General features: G+C 46.9%; 10 protein-coding genes across 10 annotated transcripts; 4 read left to right on the top strand and 6 right to left on the bottom strand.

Annotated features, from left to right (window-relative positions):
- Positions 1 to 218: 218 nt before the first annotated feature.
- On the top strand, positions 219 to 1786 carry N7469_010396 (uncharacterized protein; the record flags this gene model as incomplete). Its single annotated transcript, XM_056649301.1, has 3 exons — positions 219 to 555; positions 605 to 685; positions 756 to 1786. The coding sequence occupies 3 exons, from the start codon at positions 219 to 221 to the stop codon at positions 1784 to 1786; spliced, it is 1449 nt and encodes a 482-aa protein (XP_056496432.1).
- A 162-nt stretch (positions 1787 to 1948) lies between these two features.
- Positions 1949 to 2595, bottom strand: N7469_010395 (uncharacterized protein; the record flags this gene model as incomplete). Its single annotated transcript, XM_056649300.1, has 3 exons — positions 1949 to 2028; positions 2104 to 2419; positions 2494 to 2595. The coding sequence occupies 3 exons, from the start codon at positions 2593 to 2595 to the stop codon at positions 1949 to 1951; spliced, it is 498 nt and encodes a 165-aa protein (XP_056496431.1).
- Positions 2596 to 5602: 3007 nt separating this feature from the next.
- Positions 5603 to 7490, bottom strand: N7469_010394 (FAD-dependent oxidoreductase; the record flags this gene model as incomplete). Its single annotated transcript, XM_056649299.1, has 4 exons — positions 5603 to 5782; positions 5849 to 6917; positions 6971 to 7171; positions 7225 to 7490. The coding sequence occupies 4 exons, from the start codon at positions 7488 to 7490 to the stop codon at positions 5603 to 5605; spliced, it is 1716 nt and encodes a 571-aa protein (XP_056496430.1).
- Positions 7491 to 8668: 1178 nt separating this feature from the next.
- On the top strand, positions 8669 to 10182 carry N7469_010393 (uncharacterized protein; the record flags this gene model as incomplete). Its single annotated transcript, XM_056649298.1, has 6 exons — positions 8669 to 8855; positions 8924 to 9019; positions 9090 to 9163; positions 9229 to 9608; positions 9702 to 9797; positions 9864 to 10182. 6 exons carry the CDS (start codon positions 8669 to 8671, stop codon positions 10180 to 10182), a joined length of 1152 nt encoding a protein of 383 aa, XP_056496429.1.
- A 2252-nt stretch (positions 10183 to 12434) lies between these two features.
- N7469_010392 (Hpt domain-containing protein) lies at positions 12435 to 13179 on the bottom strand (the record flags this gene model as incomplete). The annotated part of the gene is made up of 3 exons (XM_056649297.1): positions 12435 to 12837; positions 12915 to 13078; positions 13144 to 13179. The coding sequence occupies 3 exons, from the start codon at positions 13177 to 13179 to the stop codon at positions 12435 to 12437; spliced, it is 603 nt and encodes a 200-aa protein (XP_056496428.1).
- Positions 13180 to 17609: 4430 nt separating this feature from the next.
- On the top strand, positions 17610 to 18355 carry N7469_010391 (protein tyrosine phosphatase-like domain-containing protein; the record flags this gene model as incomplete). The annotated part of the gene is made up of 2 exons (XM_056649296.1): positions 17610 to 18228; positions 18282 to 18355. 2 exons carry the CDS (start codon positions 17610 to 17612, stop codon positions 18353 to 18355), a joined length of 693 nt encoding a protein of 230 aa, XP_056496427.1.
- A 254-nt stretch (positions 18356 to 18609) lies between these two features.
- On the bottom strand, positions 18610 to 19926 carry N7469_010390 (adaptin-binding domain-containing protein; the record flags this gene model as incomplete). Its single annotated transcript, XM_056649295.1, has 3 exons — positions 18610 to 18689; positions 18740 to 19033; positions 19095 to 19926. 3 exons carry the CDS (start codon positions 19924 to 19926, stop codon positions 18610 to 18612), a joined length of 1206 nt encoding a protein of 401 aa, XP_056496426.1.
- Positions 19927 to 20538: 612 nt separating this feature from the next.
- N7469_010389 (putative small nuclear ribonucleoprotein SmD3) lies at positions 20539 to 21263 on the bottom strand (the record flags this gene model as incomplete). The annotated part of the gene is made up of 4 exons (XM_056649294.1): positions 20539 to 20641; positions 20736 to 20865; positions 21009 to 21069; positions 21207 to 21263. 4 exons carry the CDS (start codon positions 21261 to 21263, stop codon positions 20539 to 20541), a joined length of 351 nt encoding a protein of 116 aa, XP_056496425.1.
- A 328-nt stretch (positions 21264 to 21591) lies between these two features.
- On the top strand, positions 21592 to 22314 carry N7469_010388 (phosphatidylglycerophosphatase; the record flags this gene model as incomplete). Its single annotated transcript, XM_056649293.1, has 1 exon — positions 21592 to 22314. One exon carries the CDS (start codon positions 21592 to 21594, stop codon positions 22312 to 22314), a length of 723 nt encoding a protein of 240 aa, XP_056496424.1.
- Positions 22315 to 23574: 1260 nt separating this feature from the next.
- N7469_010387 (homeobox domain-containing protein) lies at positions 23575 to 25536 on the bottom strand (the record flags this gene model as incomplete). The annotated part of the gene is made up of 3 exons (XM_056649292.1): positions 23575 to 24899; positions 24971 to 25170; positions 25226 to 25536. 3 exons carry the CDS (start codon positions 25534 to 25536, stop codon positions 23575 to 23577), a joined length of 1836 nt encoding a protein of 611 aa, XP_056496423.1.

Genomic DNA, 25536 nt, shown 5'->3' with positions numbered 1-25536 from the left:
ATGTCCGCCTGCTTTCCACCACAATGCTCCCTTCTTCTAACAATTCAAACAAGCGTTCATAGAGACGACACAGCCAACCCTCTGCGAAACTCCTTCTCACACACATCCTTGACATGCATCCTCCCACGAAGGGCTGTATGTCCCTTTTGTCGGCGGGACGAGACTCCCTGGCTCACAGAGGTGCGATGATGAAGCCTCTGTTTGGCACAGCTGGCTCAATGGCCTCCTATCACGGCCTCCGGCGAATCTCCTCTGGAAACAGACACGGTATTTACGGCAGCAATACTGGAGGTCTTCTTTTGGGACATTCACGGACAAGGAGAGCTGGATTGAGTGTGCCTCTGCTCGCAGGATGCCAACAAGCCCGATATTTCAAGAAGGCAAACTACGTGGAAAGGATAGGGGACAATGAAAGGACAGAGGAGGTACTAGAAGCCATGGAGGAGCAGAGTTCCCGAGGAGCGAATGGCTCGTCGCGAAATGTGCTCGACAAAAGGGGACAGAAACCCTCGACGGAAAGCCAGGATAAAAAATGGCCTGAAGATATGACCAAAGGTGAGCAACCTCGAATAAGCTGCGAACTCATAATAACTGACACGAATAGGCAAAATGTTGACAACACCATCACGGTTATTTAAGCTCATTATTCCCCTAACGACGGTGGACTGCATTGATAGTGATAAAGGTATGTTAGTGTCTTTCGTATCGTGGCTTATTTACCGTATATTCCGATCAATTGCCCTAACAACCTCCAGGAATTGAGCCCATAGCCATCCTTGTTCACCCCCAGCAGCCATTGTCTTATCTTGAGAGATTGATACAGTCCGAAATCCCTCCCATTGAGGGCAAGCTCGAAAAACTTCGTCCACCAGCCATATCATTCATCGCACTCCAACATGAGGATAACGCTATCAAACCAAGGAAGAGAATCGATGCTCTCGACACCGATAAATCTCATCGTGTAGCAGTAGAAAAAGAGTACGGCAGTGAAACCCCGGTTCAACGACGGCGCTCGCGAGAAGAAGATGCGGAGATATACAGCTATCCACGCAAAACAGATACCAGCTTGGACCCATTAGGCGGCGAGCCGGAGCGTTTTGTTCGGTGGTCGCAGGCTACAGAAATCGGAGACTTCATTCGCGATGCTGCACGAGCGGGCGAGTTCATCGTTACCATCGAGGGTGCACCAGCGGGTCTGGGTCAAATCCGAGTAACGGTACCATCCTTCAATGAACGCACTTATTTTTTACGACTGCGGATGCGTAAATTATCACGACGTATCCAAAGTATTGCCGATGTCAAAGCCAAGTGTGACGAACTTGCGCATCGCGGGGCTCAGCGAGTTGCTATTGGTGGTTTTGGAATTCTCTCTGTCTGGTGGTATAGTGTTTACAAATTGACATTCGAGACGGATCTTGGATGGGACACGATGGAGCCTGTGACGTACTTGGTCAGTTTGTCTACACTGATGGGTGGTTACCTGTGGTTCTTATACCACAACCGTGAGATCTCGTACAAGTCTGCTCTAGATTTTACAATCAGTGCGCGGCAACGAAAGCTGTACCAGCAGCACAATGTCGACCTCCAGCTTTGGGAATCCCTAATTGACGAAGGCAAGTCTCTCAGGAGGGAGATCAAGAGCATTGCCGCTGAGTATGATGCGGAATGGAACGAACGCTCGGACGAGCAAGATGAACGGGTCACCGAGGTGCTGAGGTCGAAACGTGGCGAGAAGGACGGGAAGAGCAAAGATAAAGATGACAAAGAAGACGCGGATGATGATTGAGTTTGAAGTCCATTATATCTCGGTCTGGGAAGTTTCTTTAACATCTGCATTGCTTTTTTTCCTGTTACCTGATACCTAGCCCAGCCACTGTTCCTCTTCGCTTCCGGTCAATATCAACAGCAAATTTAGAACCCCTTCACAACAATCATTGCAACTCGCAACCTAAAGTGTCCCATTTCGTACTGGATCATAGTAACCTTTCTTCGGCGACGTAGTCTCTTCGGTCTGCATTGTTTTCCCACCTATTACCACGAGATAGCATCAGATTAGGCCCGATATCAAATGCTCAATTTCAAGGAGAAATGGACGACTCTTACCGGCGTCTCCTGCAGCACTACACTCCCCCTTCCGTCGATTTCGATTATTTCTCACATCTCTTGAACGAAAGACGCTATATAGCAACCAACCCGCAACCCAATTCGGCCCATACTCGCTATTAGTACCACCGCGGTCGAAAAGTGGGCGTGTCTGAGGACCTGCATTGCGCCAGATTTGCATAATGGCCCAACGTTGTCGGTCTGGTCGAATATGGTGCCAAAAGAACGGAGGTCGGGTGTTGGGATCGGCGCGCACACTGTCAACAAGATGGGAGGTATCTTGATTCATACGGTTATAAACCATAATTGCTTCGTCCTGTTGAACGTTAGATATACTTCCCTTTAGGGAACAGGTCGGCTAAATGTCGGAGCTCGAGAGAGGTCACTTACTCGCATGGCTCGGTAATACTGTTCATGTTGTGCATCATGTGGGTTCAGCCCCAGTGCCAGCATAAATTCCTCCTTTGAAACTCGCGGTCCAACTGGTGACATCGCGATATTCCTGGTGTGGCAAGTGAGTCGATTGTCTGATGGCCAGTTCTAAGACTTTGTGGCGATGCTGTGCGTCTTGTTCCGCTGACAGAGGGCTAGGCGTGAAACCTTGCTGACGACTGAGAATGGTGCTTCAGTTCGGTGAAATAATAGGTGTCGTTACGATATGTCAAGAATGATCTTCTGCCTTTCAAATGACCAGGCTTGAATGAAGACCTTTGGCACCTTTATAGAAATGATTTCAAACGAAAGAAACTTCCAACAAACCCCCCAACAGCAACACCCTGAATGGCAGTTGCTCCGAGCTTGCGCGAAATTCCTCTTTCAGGATCGAATGCAATCAGATCTTGTCTGTAGCGGGATAGGGCAGAGCGAACGGGCAAAGGGTGAACAATCAAGCAGTGAGGCAATGTGCAAGCCAAGTGGGTAGGCGAGATTTCAGGGTTAGACAAAGCCGACACCTACTGGCATTGCCCAACGATTTCTGTTGGTAGGGGAAGGCCAGAGTCCATGTGTCCCCGAGACACGCGGACGGGAATTTACTCGGTTCGCGATTTGATATCTACTAGTACTAGATTGAACGAGAAATAGTAACACAACAACAGATCACATTCACAGACAAGGACCGGGGAGGCGATTTCAAACAAGCAGATCCCTTGGTATGAACCTCTTTTCTACCTTTCTACTTTACTGTATTATTATGAATTGCTATCATCCATGGTATCATGCTTTGATGCTTCTGCAATATTGGTCTATGTTGCTGTGCATCTTGGGTAGTACAATTTGTCCCTTCACCCATCTCAAAATCACCTCGAAGTATTCGACCATGATACATTCTAAAAATTGCTGACCTCAAATGCGATTGATATCTCAATAGCAAATTGGCATTTCCCTGGCTTCCAGTTCAAAATGCTTGCTTCTGTACATCTTGCCGGGAAAATAAGGTACGGGCCGTAGTACGTTTGATGATATTCGATAATACCACAATAAATACAAATTCGGGGCATGGCCGTGGCAAAGAAATTTTTTTTTGGCTTGTTTGTTTTTATTTTCTCATATCTTTCATGGAATATGAAGCCGACAGCAAACACCATCAGCTAAAACCCGGGGTCGAGGGACTGAGTATCGATATTCGGCCACTCGAAGGTAACTCCGAGATCGAGTCTAGCATCTGAGACAATGAAAAAACTACATTAGACCAAAGAAGTGTGGTTAGTATATGCAGTATATGCAGTGAGTGCATACGGGCACTCGACCTCGGTTTGGATATCCGGCGAAGCCGATTTTAAGGGATGCAGGACGACCTCAACACGGGGAGGATGATAGCCAATGCTCACTTAAGCAAGTATCCGTTGACAGCTCAGACCAATCCTTTTCAAATAAAGACATAACAAATGTTGGCTATTGGCTGGCCAAGTCATAGAACTCATTCACAGAAGTCCCAAACATGATATCAGTTACTAGTACTCATGACACACCAAGCAGTCGGTGTAATGGTGCATAAGACTTTCACATCACCCATATTCAAAGGCAGTAAGTGTCGAGAACATCCCAGCATAAGGATGTTTTCTGTATGGGTCCGCGGCTCGGCAAAAAGAAGGACTCGTTGGCCATGCCGTGTGACGCATCAGACCGTTTCCCGGGCCTATATTCAATATTTTAATCTCGCAATAGGAAAAAACGGCCAGCCTACTTGCATCTCCGCTTCGGAATCATATCCGCGGAGGATCTCGTAAATTTAGCTTGAACATGCAATCCGGGGAATGCAAGTCCCTCGCTTGTGTAATCGCTAGTATATGTACATTTTGGGGGCCTGGGCCATAATCAACTGTTCCTAGTCGATGGGTATCTACTAAGAACACTTGAGCATATTAAATTTGAGAGTACAACAAATATAGTACTCTTCGCGTCTCTATCCTCGACACCTTGGCAGTTCGGAAAATGTTGGGGATTGGCTTGTACATCCATAGATAGAAAAGATGAAGCAAGCAGTGGTGAGAAGGTAACGCAGGGGCGAGAGTGCTAATCGGAGCTTTTTGTTACCCGTCACCATCCTATCGCCATCGGGCGTTCTGGAGAAGGGAAAAAGTTAGAGACGATACCTCGCGTGTCCCTGTTTCCAACCATGCACGCATCCGCGCCCTCTTAGAGAGATCTACCCACCATCGACTTAACGGATCAATCGAATATAGATCTCCCCAAGAACATTTCCATCGTCTATTATACGAACTTGAAGTCAAAATGGCCATATACCTCCGTGGATAGAGAAGACAAATTATTCGAATTTTGATCACTGGAGACTTGAATTTGGCACGGCCCTCCACCAACATCCAGCCCGAATATGCGGGTTCCCGATATCCCCGTTTTGAATTGCCCTATTCCTGCGTACAACTGCGGCTACGGAAGCGGTTGGATGCACGACCCCTTCATCGATGAGAACTTGAAGTGGGAAGATTCAATTTGAAGCTCTTGGATTAATCCTATACTTGTTTTTTTTGGGGGGGGGATTGGTGGTTTTCTATCAAGGTTTTGCTTGTTGGATCACTCGAATTCTCTCCCTTTGTCAGGACATATCATAGGTAGAGTCACAGCAGATGTAAGAACGGCTTCGTTCTTTAGGGCAGACAGTGGCGCATAGTACATTTTATGGAAAATACATTCGGGATGATTGTTTACGAATCCAGCTGCGGGAGGGCCCACGGTAGATAGAGTCGATGGCATTGCTACATGGAAACTTCGCCAGTATGCAGTAGTACGTGTTCAAAACTTTTAACATATGTATATTCAAAGATTTGGATAGGCATCATGGTATGATACTATTGTAAACGCAAAGTCAGAAGTCCAATATTAGAATGCATTCCGAGTCTATTTTAAAAAGATCCCCGCTCAATCGCAGTATAGAGAAAGTAAAGATCTCCCTGTCAGTGAGATTCGATCGTAATATGTATCTTGGAATATATATACTAAGAATCTATTGGCCTTTTCCAAAAGCGCCAACAGATGTGACCTAATCGCGAGGAGAAACTCTGCACATACGTCCACTCTCCGAGACAGTCCATTCATCAGAGCCAACAGCAGTCACACCATAGAATAAGTGATGAGGGTCATACTTGGCTTTGATAGCACGCAGCTTGTTGTAGTTATCACCATAGAAGACCTTCTTGAAGTCAGGCTGGCGGAAATCAGCCTAGATGCGAAAATTAGCTTGCCTCATATAGTATGATTAATTCGCTCATAGAGCTGCATGACATACCTCATTAAGATAGGCTCCTGACTCAGGAGCAATCTTGCTCCAGCTAGGAACCAAGACATCGGTCATCAATTTTTGCTGCTCGAGCATCTTCTCAGGCTTGTTCCACTCCCAAGGCGTAGACATGAGGACGTGAGCAATTGCGCTACGCCAAGCCGGGTTCACAGAGTTGTAAATATCTCCGGTGACATCTTTTGTTACCTTGAGGCCGACAGTGGTGAAGACGGCACCATTGGAAAGCACAGTTCGAGCAGCCTTGGTGACGTCGTGTCTGGACTTGGGAGATTCGACAAGCGAGCGAGGAAGAAGCCAGCTACCATACTGAGCGACGGCAATTGTGACCAGTGGGGTCTGGGCATTAAATTGGTCGAGATAGTTGCTGAATTCTTCCCCGTGCGACTGATACTTGATACCAAGTTTGTCGAATCCGTCGAGGACTGGCTTAATGAGTTTCTTGAGCTCCTTCAGAGTAAGACCAGGTGCGGTCATGGGAGAAAGCGAGAAAGAAGTGTTGGTCAGGAAATTCAGACTCATCACACCCGCATCTACAATAGTGGGAAGGTGGGCGTTGTAGAGCTCGACGGCCTTATAGAAAGTGTCGTCAGAAATGCCATCAGTAGTGAAAGTGAGGTTGAAACCGGACACGTGGCTATCTTGATGAGCTTTGGAGGTCATCGACCAAACAACACCATAAGTGCCACCGCCGCCGCCAGTCAGAGCCCAATAAAGATCAGAGTTGTGAGTACGGTTCGCGGTGAGGAATCGACCAGTACCGTCAATAACCTCCCATTCAAGAACCTGGTCTGCACCAAGTCCGTGCTTCGAAGCCAGAGAAGAATGGCCACCTCCTTGGCTATATCCACCCGCAATGCCGACGGTAGGACACTCTCCGCCAACCATGCGAAGACCACGCTTGTGTGCTGCTTCATAAGCTTCGAATCCTTGGACACCGGCGCCAAGCTTAGCAGCCTTTCCAGTGTAAGACTCGGACTTCCAATCCTTGAACTCAATATCTTTGAGATGGTGAGTCCAAACCGAGAGGGCACCGGCACCTGTAGACTTTCCGTTATAGCTTCAAAGGTATCAGTTATGTTTGAATTCGAATTTCTGTGGGGGAAATCATACTCATGGCCGGTGTTGCGGATGATGAAGCGAATGTTGTGCTTGCTGGCAAACTTCAATGTCTTAGCGACATGTACGGGCGAAGAGACATTGACTGCATATCGAACGAAGTTGCCAAGGGTGCATGGTTTGGAGACGGGGTGGTATGGATCGCATGTCCCATTCGTGAAGAAAGGGGCCATGAAAGAGGACGAGGAATCATAACTGAGGCGGGTTAGCTACAGTCATCCGCGCAATATACTGGGCCAAAAACTCACTGCTCTTCTGGTAATTCCCAGCTCTTCTTCAAGGCTGCACATTCCTCCTCATTGTATGAGGGGACATGGCAGGGTGTTGCGAGAGGAACAGTAGCCACAAGACGTCCGCCTACAGACTGATTGAATGCATTCCAGGTTGAGACCGACGGCCAGCAATCATCTCCAGGGAGACAGCGGCAGGAAGAGCTCTCAGACGCTCCAATTGCGGGGGCAATTGCTGCAAGGCCGAGGAAGACCCCGATTTTGAGGTTATTTAGAGCCAGCATCACGAAGTGTTGTTCTTGTCCTACCTCGTATTCCTTTGCAGGGATGGGAACAATTAACTTTTTGCTGCTTTTAGCTCAGCAAACTTGCATTCCGAAATCGCATACATTCTCTCTCTAGCGAGTACCCGGCTCGTACTAGTACCGACTAATGTACGAGCAACGCTGGCGTGGAGCTTAGTCGTCTTAATGAAATAGAGATCCGCTAGTATGAATCCTTCTGACCCACCACGGGCCATAACGACTCTTTGGCCCCCTCCATCTCCAAAATTTTTGTTCTGCGAGTCGACAGGGATTCTGTAGGATGTAATCGACTTTTGTGTTTTAAGAGTTTACACTCAAAAATAAGGCATTTGGAAGTTAGTACTCCGTAGTCAACGGGCGCTAATATTCCTCAGTCCTTATGAAATATGGTGTTGTTATCCCTTGACTCGGGGAATCCGCCGACATCTAGATGCTACTCATTGCGGAGACGGGGTTTTTTGCCCCCAGAAAGAATGGCGATCAAGTTGGTTTTGGGAAATGGAGAACAACCTAGGGCTCGGAATGAAAAGTCCGGTCTCCTGAATATAAGCAAGCATGCCTTTGTCATTGATAGTTCTTTATGGAGTTTACTACAAGGTATCCGTACGGGCTGTATCCGTGCTTCTTAAATACAATTGTAATGAACAGTAGATACAATAGCTTTGGAAGAATATTCTTAGTTGTCTAAAGCCTTACTGTTTGCAAGGCCGACCAATACTATTGGTTATATTCCCATACTGCTGAAGTAAAATCTGAAAATTCCCATTCCAGAGCTCTCGAAAATAATGACCATTGTTCTCAATCTCAGCCCTGCTGTCTCATGACAATTACTTGTCCGGAGCATTTATTCCACATTGAATTTCTCCTGTAACGCAGCGTTATCCCCGATGAGCTACCCGAAGGATGCACTAGAGATGCATCGTCCACATGTTCCGATCCAAAACAATCGGCATGAACGTGGGCCAAAGCGCATTTAAGCCTCCACATGGCTGAACTTTGGAAAGAAGTAAAGACCGGTCCCGCGGAGGTCTTTTCAAAATAACAAGTCGTGACAGCAGCCCTAAAAATCTATGTACTCCGGATAACTCTGACCCAATACTTCAATGGATGATTTTGTTTTCAACAGTTGATTCACACGTCATTATTCTTTCTATACAATGGGGGAGCAAGTAGGTGTAGCTCCTCCCCCGCCTGGGATCACGCCTGATTTCGATTACTCCCATCCGTGGAAATACAAGACAGATTTGGTCATTGTGGGCGTCGGATTGACGCTTAGCACTTTATTCTTGGCTATGCGAGTATTCACTCGAGCCTGTCTATTGTCGAAGTTTGGATGGGATGATGGTTTGTCGATACCTATCCAAGTTACGCTACTAGATATATTGCTAATTCCCTTAATTTTTGTATAATAGTATCAATAGTAATTGCTTGGGTAGGCGACCTGCACAACAAATGGCTCTTCAGTGACTTACATTCTCATGCAGGTATTCTCCGTGGCAACGCAAGCCGTATGCATACGTACGTGATACCTCTCTTTTATATAAACCGGCAACTTGGTCTTTTAACAACAAATCGCAGACGGCTATCGTTTTGGTGGAATTGGGATTCACTTATGGAACGTGACTCCAGACATGTTCACCGTCTTCCAAAAGGTACGTACCTGGGAAGAAATAGTCGAGCTATAATACTAAACGCAGACTAACTATATTCTCGCTAGGTTCTGCTTGCCGCCGCAGTAATCTACGTCCCAGCCCTGGCGTTCGCCAAAGTAGGCCTTATAATTCTTTACCACCGAATCGTGAACAAACAGACACTTTATGTGTGGACTCTTCACACAATTTCAGCCGTCGTCTGCGGATATAGCATAGCAATCGTCTTTGCCTTAATCTTTGCGTGCAATCCGATTGAAAGAAGCTGGAACGCTTCCATTACAACTGGCTATTGTGTCAATCGCAACGGCCTGTACATTGCGACGGCAGTCACAAATATCATTACCGATATAGCACTCATTTTGTTTCCTGTTCCTCTTGTTCTGGGTCTACAGATGCCGCGTATCCAGAAAATTGGTCTACTTGGAATGTTTGTGGTTGGTTGCGCGTAAGTATTGTACCACTGACTTGCTACCTAATGGGTAGTAGTTGTTTCAAAAACCATAGGGGTTGAATATCAAGCTGACTGGGACTCGTATAGGACACTGATCACAAGTATTCTACGACTCACAACCCTAATCACCTATTTAAAAGCAACCGACGTGACATACCAGCTAGCTCCATCGCAGCTATGGATGTAAGTAATCCTAAGCCTTCTATCAGTACTCCTCGATGATTCACATGCTCACATTCGTATCTACAGCTACGTCGAAGCCAACCTAATTATCATTTGTCCATGTCTTCCCTTCCTCCGACAATTTCTACGCCATTACTCCCCATCCTGGGTCGGTGAAAGCAGTCGAAAATATTTCCGAGAATACAGCTCCGGTACTATGTCGCGCAGTCGGCGCAAGCAGGGTCTCAGTCGTTTACATGATGACATTGCCTTGGCGGAAAATGCTGATAGCACGACTAGTCAATCTCATATTGTTAAGGAGGTGCAGTGGCATGTGACTGAAGAACGAATGGATGGTCGATCTGGAACATCACACAGTGACCAGCCTTTTCGTCAGGCAGACTAGTTGGTCTCAGGGGAGGAATCCCTGGGATCATTCAATCCATGTTGATCCGCCATTTTAAAAATGCTAGTATTATGTACATAGTACGTACGCCATGCATAACGTCTGTCAAACAATCAATTATTACCACCAATGTACATGATGAAATGTTCCGTCAACTTGGATCTCATTACTAGTAAGCTGAATATTCTATCCCGATTAGGCAAGTCTCCGCGTGCCTTGCATGAACTAGACATCCCGATATCAATAGCTCATCTCAGCTATTTCTATCAACCTCATCCTCCGTACGGAGTACTTTAGCCTTTACAAAGAGCAAATACACCGGACAAAACAAGAGCCTGGTCATACCGTTCATCACATTAGGAAATTAGGAATATCTAACTCTGGAACAACGAACCCGCCGATCGGCCCACCAGCATCTACAGATGCGGACCGGGCGTAGATGGAGTATAGACCGCGCGGAAGCCCGGAATCCAAGCGGAATATCCACCTGTTTGTATGTAATTAGAAGGGAGGGGGGGGGGGGGTCCGTGGTAAAATTCAGGAACACTTGTAGGAATATTCTCAAATTCCAGTCTCAACGTGGTATCCACTCTTACCCATATTTACGGACGTCAAGTCTGCCAGAAAAGGAGACTACTAGCCGAGCCTTGTGACGGTGGGGCATCGGCCGAAGTTACATAGAGAGAGAGAGAGGTCAAACGAGTACGAGTTTGGATTTCGGAATGGATTACGTTACTCGGAGTATATGTGAGGGCCTATGGGTGGAGGTTTGAGGTGAATCTCTTTGGGGTTGAAGGAGTATTTATTTCAGTATTTCACATGCTCCGATTATTCCTTGTTAACACCATCAACATCCATGGACTAATGCACTCTAACTGGTCTCAAAAAGCAATTCATCTAGGAAATTTGACCAGAGCTTGGAAGTACTAACCTTACTAGCTTCCTCCATGTCTCCAGAAGCAGAGATCCCTCTAGCACTGACTATCGTGGGTGTCCCTTTTCGAGGTTCAAGTTGGAAAACCGTATAACCCCCGGACAATGGTTCTCATAAGTTGAATTAGTGATGATGGCTATTTCAGCTTAACTACTCCTTACACGATATTAATCACTGGTTAAATTAGTATTCAAATATCACTTTCTGAGAATGCAGCGGTTCATAATCCTCGAAATCAAAGGAGAAACTACGAATATCTAGAGTTCTCTTCAATTCACACCAGGAATTCACAGTTTGACATACCCTGTTTTAAAGGGAATTAGGACCCTCTACTAGTCATGAACCTGAACTATTATCCTCGAATCACCGGTTCAAAACAGAAACACTAAATCACGCATACTTCAAGCCTGAAATTTATCTTGAATCTTGACCTATTAGCTTCCCAGTACCTACTCAGTACTCGCGGATTATGAATTGGAGCAGTCCTGGAATCAGATCATAAAGTTGAAATCTCGAACCCCAGCTTTCAACAAAATTTACAGTATGAAGAGCTTGGACTCCTATTGCTTGGTTTGGCTAGAACCAAGCCACGAATTTGATCAAGGTGGATCGACGGTTTTATTTAACATGGTTTGCTATTGGCATGATACGAACGGAAGTGATCAAGTAGAGTTTTGATGACCTCGCTGTCTTCGAGCTATTATACTTGCATTCATACCTTCTCAACTACCAGTTGAGTACTTGACTTCATCTACTTGCCAGCGAAGATTCTTGATATACCAACCTAAGAATGGCCTCCCGCGGTGTCCGATTCGCACGTTTACAGTCCGGATATTATTGAGGTACTGGATACAATACAATACGAATTGAGATTGAGCAACAACCATGATCTGCAGGTGAAGCTGATTCCGTTATTCTTCAATTGGGTATTGTAACTGAAGTGTCGAATCTCAGATCAACCGAGACAGATATAGTCATCGGCTGGTCGTTACCATCGGTGTCTGACGGGAATAGGGGAGGGTAGGATGTGTATGTACTGCGGAGAGCGAAGCGATGGAATGAAAAGGGGTAAAGGAGAGATCAAAGGCCGTGGAATGAAAGAGGTGAATGGAAAAGATGGAATAAAGAAAGGCCATTGCAATGCTCCATCCGTCGCTAAAAAAGAAGAAGATTGAAAAAAAAAAAGAAAAACCTCGAACAGAAAATGTAAACGGAGCTTGAAATGTGTAGAGGCCTGCTTTATCCAGATCCGGTCCGGATTGGATCGAATCAAGCCGACGAAGAAGCTATCACTGAGCTTGGCCGAGTTGAGCAAGGTCTATTTCTTCGACTCCTCCTTAGAAGCTCCTTCCTTCTTTTCCTCCTTTTTCTCCACGTCCTTCTTTTCTTCCTTCTTCTCTGCGTCCTTCTTCTCTGCGTCCTTCTTCTCCTCCTTCTTTTCTTCCTTGGCCTCGGGCTCGTCCTTAACCTCCTCTCCGTAGAATCGGCGCAGGAACTTCTCAATCTTGGCGTACTCAACCTTAACCTCCTTCAGGGTGTTATCGATATTCTTCAGCGAAACGCTCTCATCTGGTTCATCGATGGTGCCGGACTCGTCTTTGCCGGCGCCAAAATGTTGGATCTTTTCGCATCCGTCCTTAACGTTCGTGAGACCCAGTGTAGCGGACGATCCCTTTAGGAAATGACCGAGCTGTGACAGCTCCTCTAGCTTCTTATTCGCACTGCAAGATGTGAGCAAAATGCATACCATTTGATCGACCTGCACGGGGATCCTGCAAAAAGCTATTGGAGAGCTTACATTGCTTTCTCTATCTGATCGAAGGTGTTTTGTGCCTGATCAAAGAACCCATAGACGATGCCTTTGCTAAAATCGCGATCGTCATCATCGTCCATCTCTAGGATCTGCTCGAATGTGCTCTCATCAATAAGGTCTTTGACATCGGAGAGTTCAGGTGGGGCCGCCTTCAGCCATGTGTTAGTGATATTCATCTGGGTCGACAGAGATGAGGGGGGTGGAGTGGACGCACGGGCTCTTCCACCTTTTTGGGGTCTGTCGGGGCCATCTCGTCGTGTACTGAGGATGATGAAGAGGACTAAGGGATGTTGGGATGATTGGACGTTGTCTGTGCGGATCGTATCGTCACAGGTGGCAGGGATGAGGTCGACTCGATCTGGAGGAAATTTGTCGAGATCTGCAAGGCGACGTTAGCATGGGGGGTTTTCTTCGATTCGAGAGTTGTGTAGAATAGTGCAATATCAATAAATGGCAATAGTCAGTGGGTGGCAAACAAAGTCAGGGTTACTTGTTGGTCATCGGATGTTCATCAGTGGGCAGGTGAGAGGTACTATTGACGCAATGAACCAGTATTCGTCAGACCCCGTTCAAGTCTCGAATGACTTGGATTCAACGTGAGGCGCAGGCGAGTTACAAGGGCGATGAAAGCTATAAGCTCGACTTGTAGAGTGAAAGAGAAGGGACAAGTGAAAGGGGGACAGTGACTGTGGCTGGGCGAACAATCCAGATCTGAAATCTCGACAGGTATAAAAAGTGCCAGCGCGGGGAAGGGGACAGTGGCTGCAGTGAGCATACGTAGCAAGCAAAAGTGAATAAGCAAGTAGCTTACTCTGTGTGACCACCGACAATAAACAGAAGAAAGAAGAAAAGAAAAGAAAAAAAAAGAAAAAAGAGAAGGGAAGTTAAAGAGATCAGAAGAATGGGCTGGTGTGTTCGCATATAGAAACAGTGGCAGCGCACTGTAAAGTGGGGGGGGGGGGAGCAGAAGGGAAGTCAAGGAGTGCGTCAACCACAGATGAACAAGACCAACACGAGACAGAACAGAGTGACCCGAAGTACAATACAAAATTAATCACACGAAAGGAGACAATGTACTGAGTGGATCAATCGAGGGGTATGGCGTGTTGAAGAAAAATTGAAGGAGGGGGAGGGGCAGAAATTGAAGTGGCTCTCTCTCTCTCTGTGCTTTCTCTCTCTCTCTGTGCTTTCTCACTGGGAAAAAGATGGCGGAGATTGAATTGTGCAGATTGTAGCAGATTTGCAAGGGACCAAAGGGGATGGAATTATGGATATTACCTTTTTTTTTTTCAGTTATGTCAAAAAAAGAGAAAAAAGGAAATCGAATTATAGAGATGGCCGAGCAGCCAAGGTTGGATGCGAGAGTGGAGGAAAGAAAAAAGAAGAGAGAAGCGAGAAAGTGAAGAAGAAGAGGAGAAGAGGAGGAGGAAAGGGGCGGAGAAGAGAAGGAAAAAGTGTGGGTAAGCCAGTTTCTTTTGGGACCAAAAACTACTCGGAGAGGTCGAGCAATGCAAACTAGTTGATGATATTCCATTGCACTGAGAATACGACATCTATAGAATGCTTCCTTTCTATTTTTGTTTCATTTGATTTTGAATTTTGAACAATGTATCTGTATTCCGCGTGATGAGGCTTGGTGATGCTTCAACTACACACCACACATTAGACCCGCATTCCCTTGAATATGCCGAGCAATGGCACTCTTTTTAGATATGATGTGATCTTAAAATTTCATACATCCTACACTGTAGATAATTGGGATCTTATTCATCATAATTTTGTCTTATCTTTATACCTGCTTTCTGCAAGTCATCCCATCCCATATCATCTCCCATCATCAGTGTTGAGATTCAATAGAAATGAGACTTGTACTCAGGAATTGATCCCATGACACCCACAAGAATGTATTGTATGTCAAAAGCAAAAGACTACAAAAAAGAAAAGAAAGGGCTGAAAATTCCCTTGTCCCGGTTGTGTCTTCGCTCCACTACCGAATAATGTGAGGTCATCGTTCAGGGCCTATCTCCAAACCCAACCCCAATTCGGTAGGAGACTGTAAGTGTACCGAAATGGCAGTGGAGAAAGAGGGGCTACCAGAGAGACATCAATCTATTCTAAGAAGCAAAAAAAGAGAGATGGAAAGAAGCGAAAAAAAAGGGGGGAAGAAGGTCGGAAGGGTAGGAGGGGACAAGAAAGAATTGGGCGAGAGAAAAGTCCGTTATAGCGGGGCAGCCGCAAACACGACATCATACTTCATGCTTCATACATCATCGGGCGCCGATCCTTCAACCAACCGAAGGAAACGGAGATCGAAAATGACACAAGAGAAAAGTCCAGGGGACACGGAAATAGTCCGTTGACGTGACAGAGTCACATTGAAAATGAACAAGAGAAAGCGAAGTTAACGTGGTGAGTGGGGGTGCACAAACGGTGATTCCCAGTCAGCAACAAACCGAATAGCAAATCCCCTTGAGTTCCTCCTGGAAAAGCCAAAGCGTACCGATCCTTGAACCTTGGACCGCAAGCGGACACGGTCTGGGCCTTCCGGGGCCCTTGACCAGGTCAGGATGTTGCTGATGAGCCGGTGGAATGGACGAGCTAGTTGGCTAGCTGATTAGTTGGATATCTCATAGAATAGTTGCTTTGTTGGTTCTGGGAGCAGCTTTGGCCACAGAGCTTGGTAGAAGAGGAGGGGGGTTGGGGGTTGGGCTAAGACACGATGCTGTCACCGATCCGATGACGAGGGTCGGGCAGGGTCCAAATGTGGTTCAGAATGCGGTGCTTTGATGAGCATCTCGATGTAAGTCTGGATGTCAAGCAGAGTACTACTGGCAGAAATGTAAGTAAAGAAATCACTTTGTAGAGATGAACACTCAACCACCACAACCACCACCAAACGAAAGCAGAGAGTAGAATCAAGAGCAGACCCGACAGTTTTATACAAAATGACGAAGCCATTTGATTTTGGCGAATTCAGCTTTTGTGGTTATCCCGGGCCGCTTCCACCAATCAGAATGAAGATCCTGCGCCATGACATCATTGCGACACTCAGCCTCTGATGTCATGGCTTACACTTTGCACTTAGCATATACATAGTATACATACATACTGTAGTAGTACTGTAGTAGTACTGTAGTAAGTACTATAGTATAATTTGTAATAATTATATAGCATTCAGTATATACATCTCGATAAGCAGGCTGTGGTAAAAGACACAGAAGAGATCATTTGGTCCTAATGACTTCAGTCGGTAGTCCCTTACCTACAGTGGCATCATCAACATAAGTGAGTGGCTCAGTTGGATAGCATAGGAGAGAGCAAGTAGATTCCATATTGTGGCCGCTGACATCTAAACAATATGAATACATATATAAAGGAGATTTACCAATGACCAATGACAGGTCAAAATGGCCATACCTCCCATGGCAAATGTTGACGCTGTGACCTGATAGGAATAGCTTGGTATAATGGAGGAACACTAGATAAATAACAAGACGAGATAAAGATTGGCTAACTAGTGGTATTCGCAGTCACGCAGTGGAAAAGCACCCTATCTTAGCTTATGGTATACCTCAAAACCATCATTCGAAAGGTATCTCCAAGTGTCAAATATCATCGGGGTCTGCTGTTCTATTAATAAAGAGTGTACATACCTAGTACTTTGATACCGAGACAAGATATGACAAAGATAAAATAGTGGTACTCAATCCAGTCTGTCGGAGGTACATAGTATAGTATGCCCTATTATCCATATAGTTCACTAAAGTTGAGACATGCATGCTAGTTCAGACCACTAGTATCACCACAAACATAGAAGCCATTCCTTATCTCCATGAGTAAGACTTTTATTCTGCATGATGTCAGACTGCATCGTGCAACATCCCACTCGCCGGCAGCTGGGATGATATTGCAAATCCGCTGGTCACACACGTACAGCGTCGATAATTTCGGCAGATATCAAGGAACCGATCACCACTCTATTGCTATTGTAGATAACGTGGCTGCGGATAGGCCAATTTCATGTACCTCTGTCAATTACCCTCAATCGAAATTTGGCTTGATACGGTCGGATAAGGAGTGGACCTCCATTCAGCCAGTCTAGGGCTAGCGGCAAGCTGAAGTAGTCCACGCGGAAGCCATCCGTTTGGTCGCTAGTTAGACAAGTTAGCAATGCACTTCTTCTGCTAGCGCGACTAACTAGACCGTGAGAGAACAAATGAATGTAAATGGCCTGACAAAATGAGGCTAAACTGTCACCTTGTCTCGAGCGATTCAGCTGCCAAGGCTCAGTGGGGTAATCGAACTCGAAATACGGTAGAGCATGCTCGACTAGCAGACAAAGGGAACGAGAAGAAGCAAGCGAGACGCTAGAGAACCAAAAAAAAAATCAAAATCAAAAAGATAGTCGGCTTTTAGGCTGACCTGACCGATTCTACCCCAGACACCTTGGGCTTCTCCCCACTTGATAGACTTTCCCAAACAACAAACCGCCCTGACAACCTTCCATCGCCATTCTAGAATGCTTATGTCATCATCCGAGGTCCATTTTGTTGAGCTTCACATTTCCTCCTTTCCCAACCCAACGCCAGCGCCAGCGTCAACGTCTAAGAGGACCTCCTCTCATTCCAGCTCACGAAACCTCTCCTCATAACCTAGAACTGCATTGAAGGACCGATCACAATGGCCACCAAACAACAACAGCCTCGCTCTTCTTCTCCCTCCGGCCTAACAAGAGGCTATCTCTTCCTCTACAATACGACCAACCTCCTCACCTGGGCAACATGCGTTATCTACACCGCAAGCCTAATCCCTGCCGCTATTCGCAATGACAAAGTAAATACCATTTTCCAGCAAACCGCCAATCCCCTCTTAATTGGGACGCAATCGCTTGCAATCCTAGAGGTCGTACACAGTATTCTCGGCCTTGTGCGCGCACCTTTCCTCACGACCGCTATGCAGGTTGCTTCGCGACTACTGCTAGTCTGGGGAATCATGGCAGTGTTTGGCGGGGACATTGTTGGCGCGGAGGAGACTCAAATTGGTGATTATGCTTATCTGGGATGTGCTGGGGCGTGGGGTATCACGGAAATCATTCGCTACGGATTCTTCGCTATCACGCTTTTTGGAAACCAGGTACCGGCCTGGTGGACCTGGTTAAGGTATAATACCTTCTATGTTTTGTACCCCGTTGGCATCTCTAGTGAGTGTGCGCTGGTCTATCTTGCTCTTGGTCCTGCGGGTGAGATTGAGCCTTTGCTTAAGTGGTTCTTGATTGCTGTGTTGGCTATTTACGTGCCTGGTAAGCTTTCCCTCCTATCAACTAGCTTTGCGAATGTCTAATTGATTGCTTAGGCTCTTATGTGCTGTACACCCACATGATTGCGCAGCGCCGAAAGGTTCTTCGTGGCAAGAAGCGTGCTGACTAGATTCTGTTTGAATCCATGCGGAGTGAGTGAGATGAGATGCCTCATGGTGGCTGGTATACTATATCTTGATGAGATCGGCTGTATGAGTATGCCCTTGTTTTCGGGTCAAAAATCCCAACGATGAGGCAATTCTATGTTATACTAGTATAGATGATAGTGTTTATACATAATATCTTGCTGAAAAGATCAAGGGTATCATGATAATCTGTATCTACAACTATGTACCAGTTGAAAGCCCATATCAACCTCACAACTCACAACTCACGCATTATATCTTGTACAGCCTTCGCCGCAAACTTCCGGCGTTCGCTGTCTGGTAACTCAGACCCCATATCTGACCAGTCAGTACTAACGACGAAAGATGTGAACGCAGAATAGACATACCTCGTAGAGATTGCATGCGCATGATCAATGTCTCCATTGACTCAACCTTATTCTCCTCTTCTTCATCTTCCTCCCCATTACTCTCACCATCACCACCACCCTGCTCAATCGCCATTCGGAGACCAAGCATCTCCCTCTCCAATTCATTGACCTCCATTCCAAACCCACTGCCTCTTTCTCCATCAAACCCAAGCAGTGCCTCTTCAAGATCATCCTCAAGTCCATCATCTGCAGTCGCAGCACTCCAATCATGCGTTTCAAGAACCTCTTTGACACGAGGCATTCCCTCGTATTCTGTTAAAGTTAGCGCAAACCTCGAGAATAAAACAAAAGCAAAGATCAAGACTCAATCTACCTCCAAACTTATTTTTTGTCTTCGCCTCCTCATTCCCAAGCGGATCCCACTCGACAACCTCCCACCCAAACAATCCAAGATCAAATAATCGATCCTCCCACCATCCCACTGACAATGGTACATCTACATCGTCACCAAGTTCCTCTCCCTCTTCCCCAGAAGAGCGTGATGCAGCCACAGTTGCACTCGCAGACTCGGACCCCGATCCCGATCCAGACTTGACTAGCAAAAAAACACCAGGAACATCCATCCCACCCCGCTCTTCATCAATACACCCCTTCACAGCCCCGATATCGCGCATCAATGCACTCAAAGCAAGGACATCTTCAGACTGCGCGATATCAGTCTCACCCTCCCGAACCGAATGCGTTGCCGGCGCCTTCACAGCAACGACTAGTGCACCAACAGCTTCACGAACGATATCAGCCTCTTCACTAAGAAAGTCTGCCTTCCATGTCGCCGAGCCAGAGTCCGAACTACCCGATAGATCGAGAGGTACTTCGTCAACCCAAATTGGAACCTCGGCCTTATAGTATTTTGTGCTGAGCTGGAGTGGGCTGTGAGTGGTGTATCCTGCGAATGAGGGTGTCGCGGAATCGGGTTCTAGTTGTGATTGCGATTGCGTTCCGGAATCCTTCTCTTGCGACGATGACGTATCTGGATCTGGCTGTGTTTGTGGAATATCTGTTACCGGTACCCCGCTTAGGGTGTGGAGGAGAGGAGGGATGATTGAGGGTGATTGTGATGGTGGGGTGAGGATGAGTAGTCGGCGGGGATTGGGGATGTTCTTTGGTGGCGGTTTAGAAGGGGATGTAGAAGTTGGCGAGGGCATGATGGAGGCGTTGTAGAGAGGGCACGGTGGTGTTCAATTACGATTTATTCGGTGTTGGTGAGAGGGTGTCTGGTCTTTTGGTCGAGGAGGTTGAAAGACTGAAAGATTGAAAGGTCGAAGATGTCCCCGCATTAAGGAAAAGTTGGGCGGAGATTGCTGAGGGGCAACACTTGGAGGTCCAATAAGTTATAGATGGAGTGTTCCAGTAAAGACGAAAGGAAACAAGTAATCTGCTGTTCTAATGACTCTACATATTGAAAGCTGGATGCTATTTTGGGATGCTTTCTCTCTATTCCAGTAGCGTTCTGCCTTCTCCAGACCAGGCCACTAGACTGCTGTCATCCACTGCGACGGTGATCTCAGGTTATAAAGAGACCGAGATTCACTACCTGTAAGTGATATTCCAAGATGATTACAGTACCATGTGAACAATGGTCAATGGGTGTTCATTTGTGAGCGGAAATACAAGCCAGACGAATGACACCCTCGCCCAGCAAGGAAAAGCCTGAGAATTTTCCCCTAAACCAAATAACAAAAAAAAAAAATAAGACAAACGCCAATCACGGTTATTCTTGCCAGGCCTCGGTGCTTCGTCCTCATCCACATATCATTTTAACCTCTTCGCTGACCACGCGCGCGCTGCACAGTAGCCTTACCACGAGCCAAACCAACACCACGCCCACGCTGGCCTCGTGAGCGGAACATAGGCGCGTTTCTAAAAGAGAAAAAAAGAGAAGAGTTAGTGCGTGCTTCCTTAGAGCATTGATGGAAATATGAGACTGGCTGGTCAGCTGCGCTGGTTAACCTACCTCAGCATATCCGGCACGATGAAGAATCGCACATGGCTTCCTCGAATATAAACCTGATCAAGATGGGAGACGCGGCCGTCGCGGGCGGTAACGGTAATGTCCTTCAGTTGGATGTTCATGTTATCCTCGGCTGCGAATGAAATATTAGTGAATGTTCAAGCAGAGCACCAGAGCTGGTCGAAATCCGAGATCATTGCCGAGCCGTATCCTCAGATATACTAGGCAATAGAACGCAGTAGACGCTAGACACTAGACACTAGGCGATTCACACACCTTCCAACAGTTTCCCCCGGTAGACGACTCCCGATGTGATCTCGAGCGTAACGACGTGACCCTAGTGTGAAGTTAGCGGTCTGTAATCGCAAGCGCACCACAGCGTCGATGCAGCGACGAAGAAGCAGATTTCTTCGCTTGTGCTTTCTCTGCACCCTCTCACGATCGAGCATATCTAGAAAAAGGATGACCACGGACCTGCGCTTCGTTGAGGAGCTTGATCGGGATGCCGATCGTGCTAGTGAGCTTTCCCATAGTGGCGGAGTGAGGCGAGGGAAAGGAAAATTGATAAAATTATAAGGAGTGTAGATTTAGGTGCGTGTGAATATCCCGGATAATGGCCTCGAAGAGTGAATTGGCGTTGTCGAGGGGAGGGGAAGAAAGCGTGAAAGCAGCGGGAAGTTGAGAGAGAAGAAAGCGGAGGGCGCGAAGTGAGTTTTGCGGCGCAACTCCCTCCTTTCCGCTTTGGGCCAACTCTTCTCCGCGACAAGCAAAACCTCATCTTGATGGAGCATTCACAATAGCAGACTGGAAGACTTCACTTACATTATAATCCTTCTACGAGGCATTAAGGTTATTAATCATGGCCGGATCACCTAATTCCAACCTTCGCGCCTTCAATCATGCCGTCCAAACCCTCGTCAAAAACCCAGCCCAATTCCTCCCACACTTGACAATCCCAACCTTCACGCATCTCCCCGAGGAATTGGGACCTCATCTAGTTAATTCGAATAAGGATACGTCTAAGCCATCCTACGAAAAGACTAAAATCCCTACAATTCGAGCCCTAGTCCTCGACAAAGACAACACACTCTGTCCACCAAAAACAACAACCTTTCCTCCACAAATCCTCTCAAAACTAGCCTCTCTCCGTCAATCACCGACTTCTCCATTCCGTCAGGAAAATAGTATCCTAATCGTCTCCAACCGTGCAGGCAGCCACCCCAAATACGATCATGAAATCTCATCTCTAGAGTCGCAACTCGCGCACCTCTCCATCCCAGTCTTCCGCCTCCCCGCCGGCGTCGAGAAGAAACCCTTCTGCGGAGATCAAGTTGTGGAATGGTTTCGCGAGCGTGAGATTATTAACTCGCCGGATGAGATTGCTGTTGTTGGGGATCGTTTGGGGACGGATGTGATTATGGCGGGTTTGATGGGGTCTTGGAGTGTTTGGTGTAAAGAGGGTGTTTTTGAACCCGGGGAGATGGGGAAACCTGAGCGGAATATTTTGGAGAAGATGGAGGTTTGGATTGAAAAGTATCTGAGTGGGAAGGGGTATAAGGCGCCGACACCGAAAGGGTGGTAGGTACATTTATTGAGGGAGTCACGTTAAGACTTCCGGTCCTTTGTAAGATATGGATGCATTTGATATACCCCAGAACTGCACATTTATATACACATTTCTCTATGATGGCCTCAGCTTGTTCTTCGCGGCAGCTTGTAACACAATTCTTTTTCGTTTACTATAAATTACTATCCGTAATTGGTTTAATACTAGTATCTTAGGTAGGATGATCCTACCTAGTATGATACTAGTAGTAGTTATTACACCAAGTAGGTACTATGAGAGGGAATGATAGGAAAGAAGTTCGGACAAGCTTGAAAATCTTAATCACGGGCTGATCATGCTTAAATATCTCTTGGTACTATGCCTAAGAAAGAAAAAAGTAGATTGGGACATTGAATCAGTCTCCCACATATTGTCATACCAGCGCCATCTTTCAGCTTCTAGAAATCTGACAGAGAATATCTCAACTCTGACCAGATAAACTAGAAGCAACGCTGGCATCGTCACGTCTCCGAAAAGACCGATTAGACTGTTCGTGCGAAGATAGGACTCCACACGTATGGGAGAATGATCATCAAAACAAAGGATGACAATATGCAGAGACCAACCAGAGACAATATTGATTGAGTCAAACTGCCACCCTTAACTAAGTCAAGAAAAGCTCAGACTGGGAATAAAAAAGAAAAAGAAAATTCAGATATGAGGGGAGTCGCCGTCCAAGCCGGTCGGTCTGTTTGGCATAACCGCGTAAAGAAGTCCCTAGCCAGCAAACCAATAAAAGAAAAAGAAATTGGTTTGCAGGCCAGGATAAGAAATAAAAAAAAGTGTCGAAAAGACAATCCAATAATTCAACCGGAACATCCAGGAATTAGTGAAGGAGAAAAGAAGATGTGTATCAATCCAAAAGAGAAAAAAAAAAGCAAAAAAAAAAGCAAAAGCTCGCTCTAGGACCGGCCCTAGAATGGAAAGGGTATTAATACACAACGCACAACAGAAAGGGATATAGTCACGCAATGAACAGAAACAGCAGAACAAATCCAGTCGGAAATGCTTTCCCGGCCATTCGCCAGCGAGCCGCGTCATCAGAATCAAGCCAGTCGATCATGTTTGCGCCGACCAGACCCAAATGACAAGGAAGACCTCCGAGATGAAAACCAGAACCCATCAAAATAAGCGCCCCAAGCACTCCAAAGGCCGTGAAACATGAAATGATAATCAAGGGAATAAACAGACACAATTGTTAACCATGCCAAAGGTTTCGGTAGCTTGGTAGCCCCTTCAAGACCCAGTAGGCAGCCCACTTGAGTTGATCTCGTCAAGGTTGATCATGCCGTGGTGGGAGTAATCGCCTAATGCCGGAGAGGCCTGACCAGGTAGACCGTGTATAGGGAGCTCGAAGCTAGGAGCATCATGAGAGACGGTGTAATTCACGTTATGCTTGGAGTACATATCATTCATCGAAAGTCCATCCTCGACGAAGCCCGATTGTTGATCGTGCGTAAAGCCGTACAGGTCAGATGGCGCGTGAGACATGTTCGACAGAGGGGGAGAGTGGTTGGCAATCATAGGATCGGCTGGGCTAACCCCAGAGTAGGGCGATGGCGCGTGCGAACCTACAGTAGATGAGTCGGAGGGCCCTGCGGACACATAAGAAACATTGAACTGAGGAGCCATGCTCGCAACTGGCGTTGAGTCTCCTTGAGCAGCACTGCTGAACATCGATGGGCTGGCAAATTCGGATGGTGAGCCTGTTGTCGTCGCAGACATCGGGTTCGGGCGGAAGTCCATCCCATAAGATTCAGTGTCGACACGAAGGTCAGTCGAGAGAGCATGAGCCGACTGTGGAACCGGAGCATAGATACCAGAGTCGGTATGGTTGAACGGAGCAGGTGTTTGCGGCATGTGGAATGAGGGCATAGGTGCTTGCAAGGCAGAGATATCAACTGCTGCCGGGACCGATCGGCTCCGTTGGCGCTTATGACCACGAGCAGCTGGCATATTGAATCCCAAATGATTGCTGTCCTGGTACAGCCCAATATAGGGGGCTGGGGCATAGTGGTTGGGCTGAGATGCAGGGCGTTGAATAAAGGGAGGCGACATCGCGGCAGGGGCAGCAGGTGTAGTAGGGACAGCAGGAACAGCGAAGTTGTTATTGTTGTTACCGTTGTATGCCAAGCGATTCTGGAAGGACTCCAATGATACGAGCTTTGCAAGCTGAACACTCAAAACCTTGGGATGTCCCCCGAGGTGGTGAACCATAATCTGGCTCGCTTGCTGCTCCTCGGTGAAATCTCCGCATTGATAAAAGCCTCCCGAGTTAGATGAATCCATGTAGAACATTGGTGGGCGGTTCAATTCCACCACCAATCCACCAGGTCGAGGCGGTGCACCATTTGGTCCTGGGGTAGGGTCGCCTGTTTCCAATGTGATGTTCTTGATGTGGGTGAACGGGTACTCGATCTTATAACCGGCGGCATCGTTGTTGATGTAATATGTCATGCAGGCCTTGTCAGGTGAATAAAAGATGACTAGGTCCATGGCATTCTGACCGATACGCCGCCAACTACCGATGGTCAAGGAGCGACAGGTGAAGTGCGAAATAACTATTCGCGGTTAGTAAGCCGGTGGGATTAGGATGAAAAAGATCGACTTTCGGAAAGTTGTAGATACATACCAACTTTCCCTGAAGGGCTTGTCTCATTCGCGTACATGCTTGGGGCTCCATATCCAGCGGACCGGCCAAAGGGGTCGCGTGTTCCGGGTTTGGTGGGATCGAACTGCATCGCAAGGTAGTGGCGCATGGATTCGGGAATCGAATCGCAACCTTCGCCAGTTTCAATACTCTTCTTCGCAAGCATCTTGATTTTTGCACGACTATCATGGTCAGCATTTAGCATTCTCCGGGATTGGGTGAATATTCGTGACTTACCGATTTTGAAACCAAATTTGTACTGATCGCTCGGTCATGTTGATATCGCTTGCGATTCGTTCCCGTGTAGCAGCAGTCGGAGTAGGGTTCTTGTTGAATTCAACCTCGAGGGTGACAAGCTGATCTTGTGTGGCTCGTTGACGCTTATTGTTCTTTTGTTGTTGAGTCAGGGTACTCTTGCGAGGCGGGCGGCGAGAATTGGCAGTTGTGGCACTTGATGTTGATGGCGAGGGAGTAGAGTTGGTAGGCGATGACGAGGAGGCCGCGGTATGCGCGCCTGTCAGGTCAGGCGTTTCCGTAAATGATGACAT

Source organism: Penicillium citrinum, assembly GCF_028827155.1.
Source record: "Penicillium citrinum strain IBT 23319 chromosome Unknown utg000009l:1.0-4274883.0:1.0-4276374.0, whole genome shotgun sequence".
Classification (NCBI taxonomy): domain Eukaryota; kingdom Fungi; phylum Ascomycota; class Eurotiomycetes; order Eurotiales; family Aspergillaceae; genus Penicillium; species Penicillium citrinum.
Note: the sequence above shows the minus strand (reverse complement) of the source record. Positions and strands in the feature narration are given on the sequence as shown.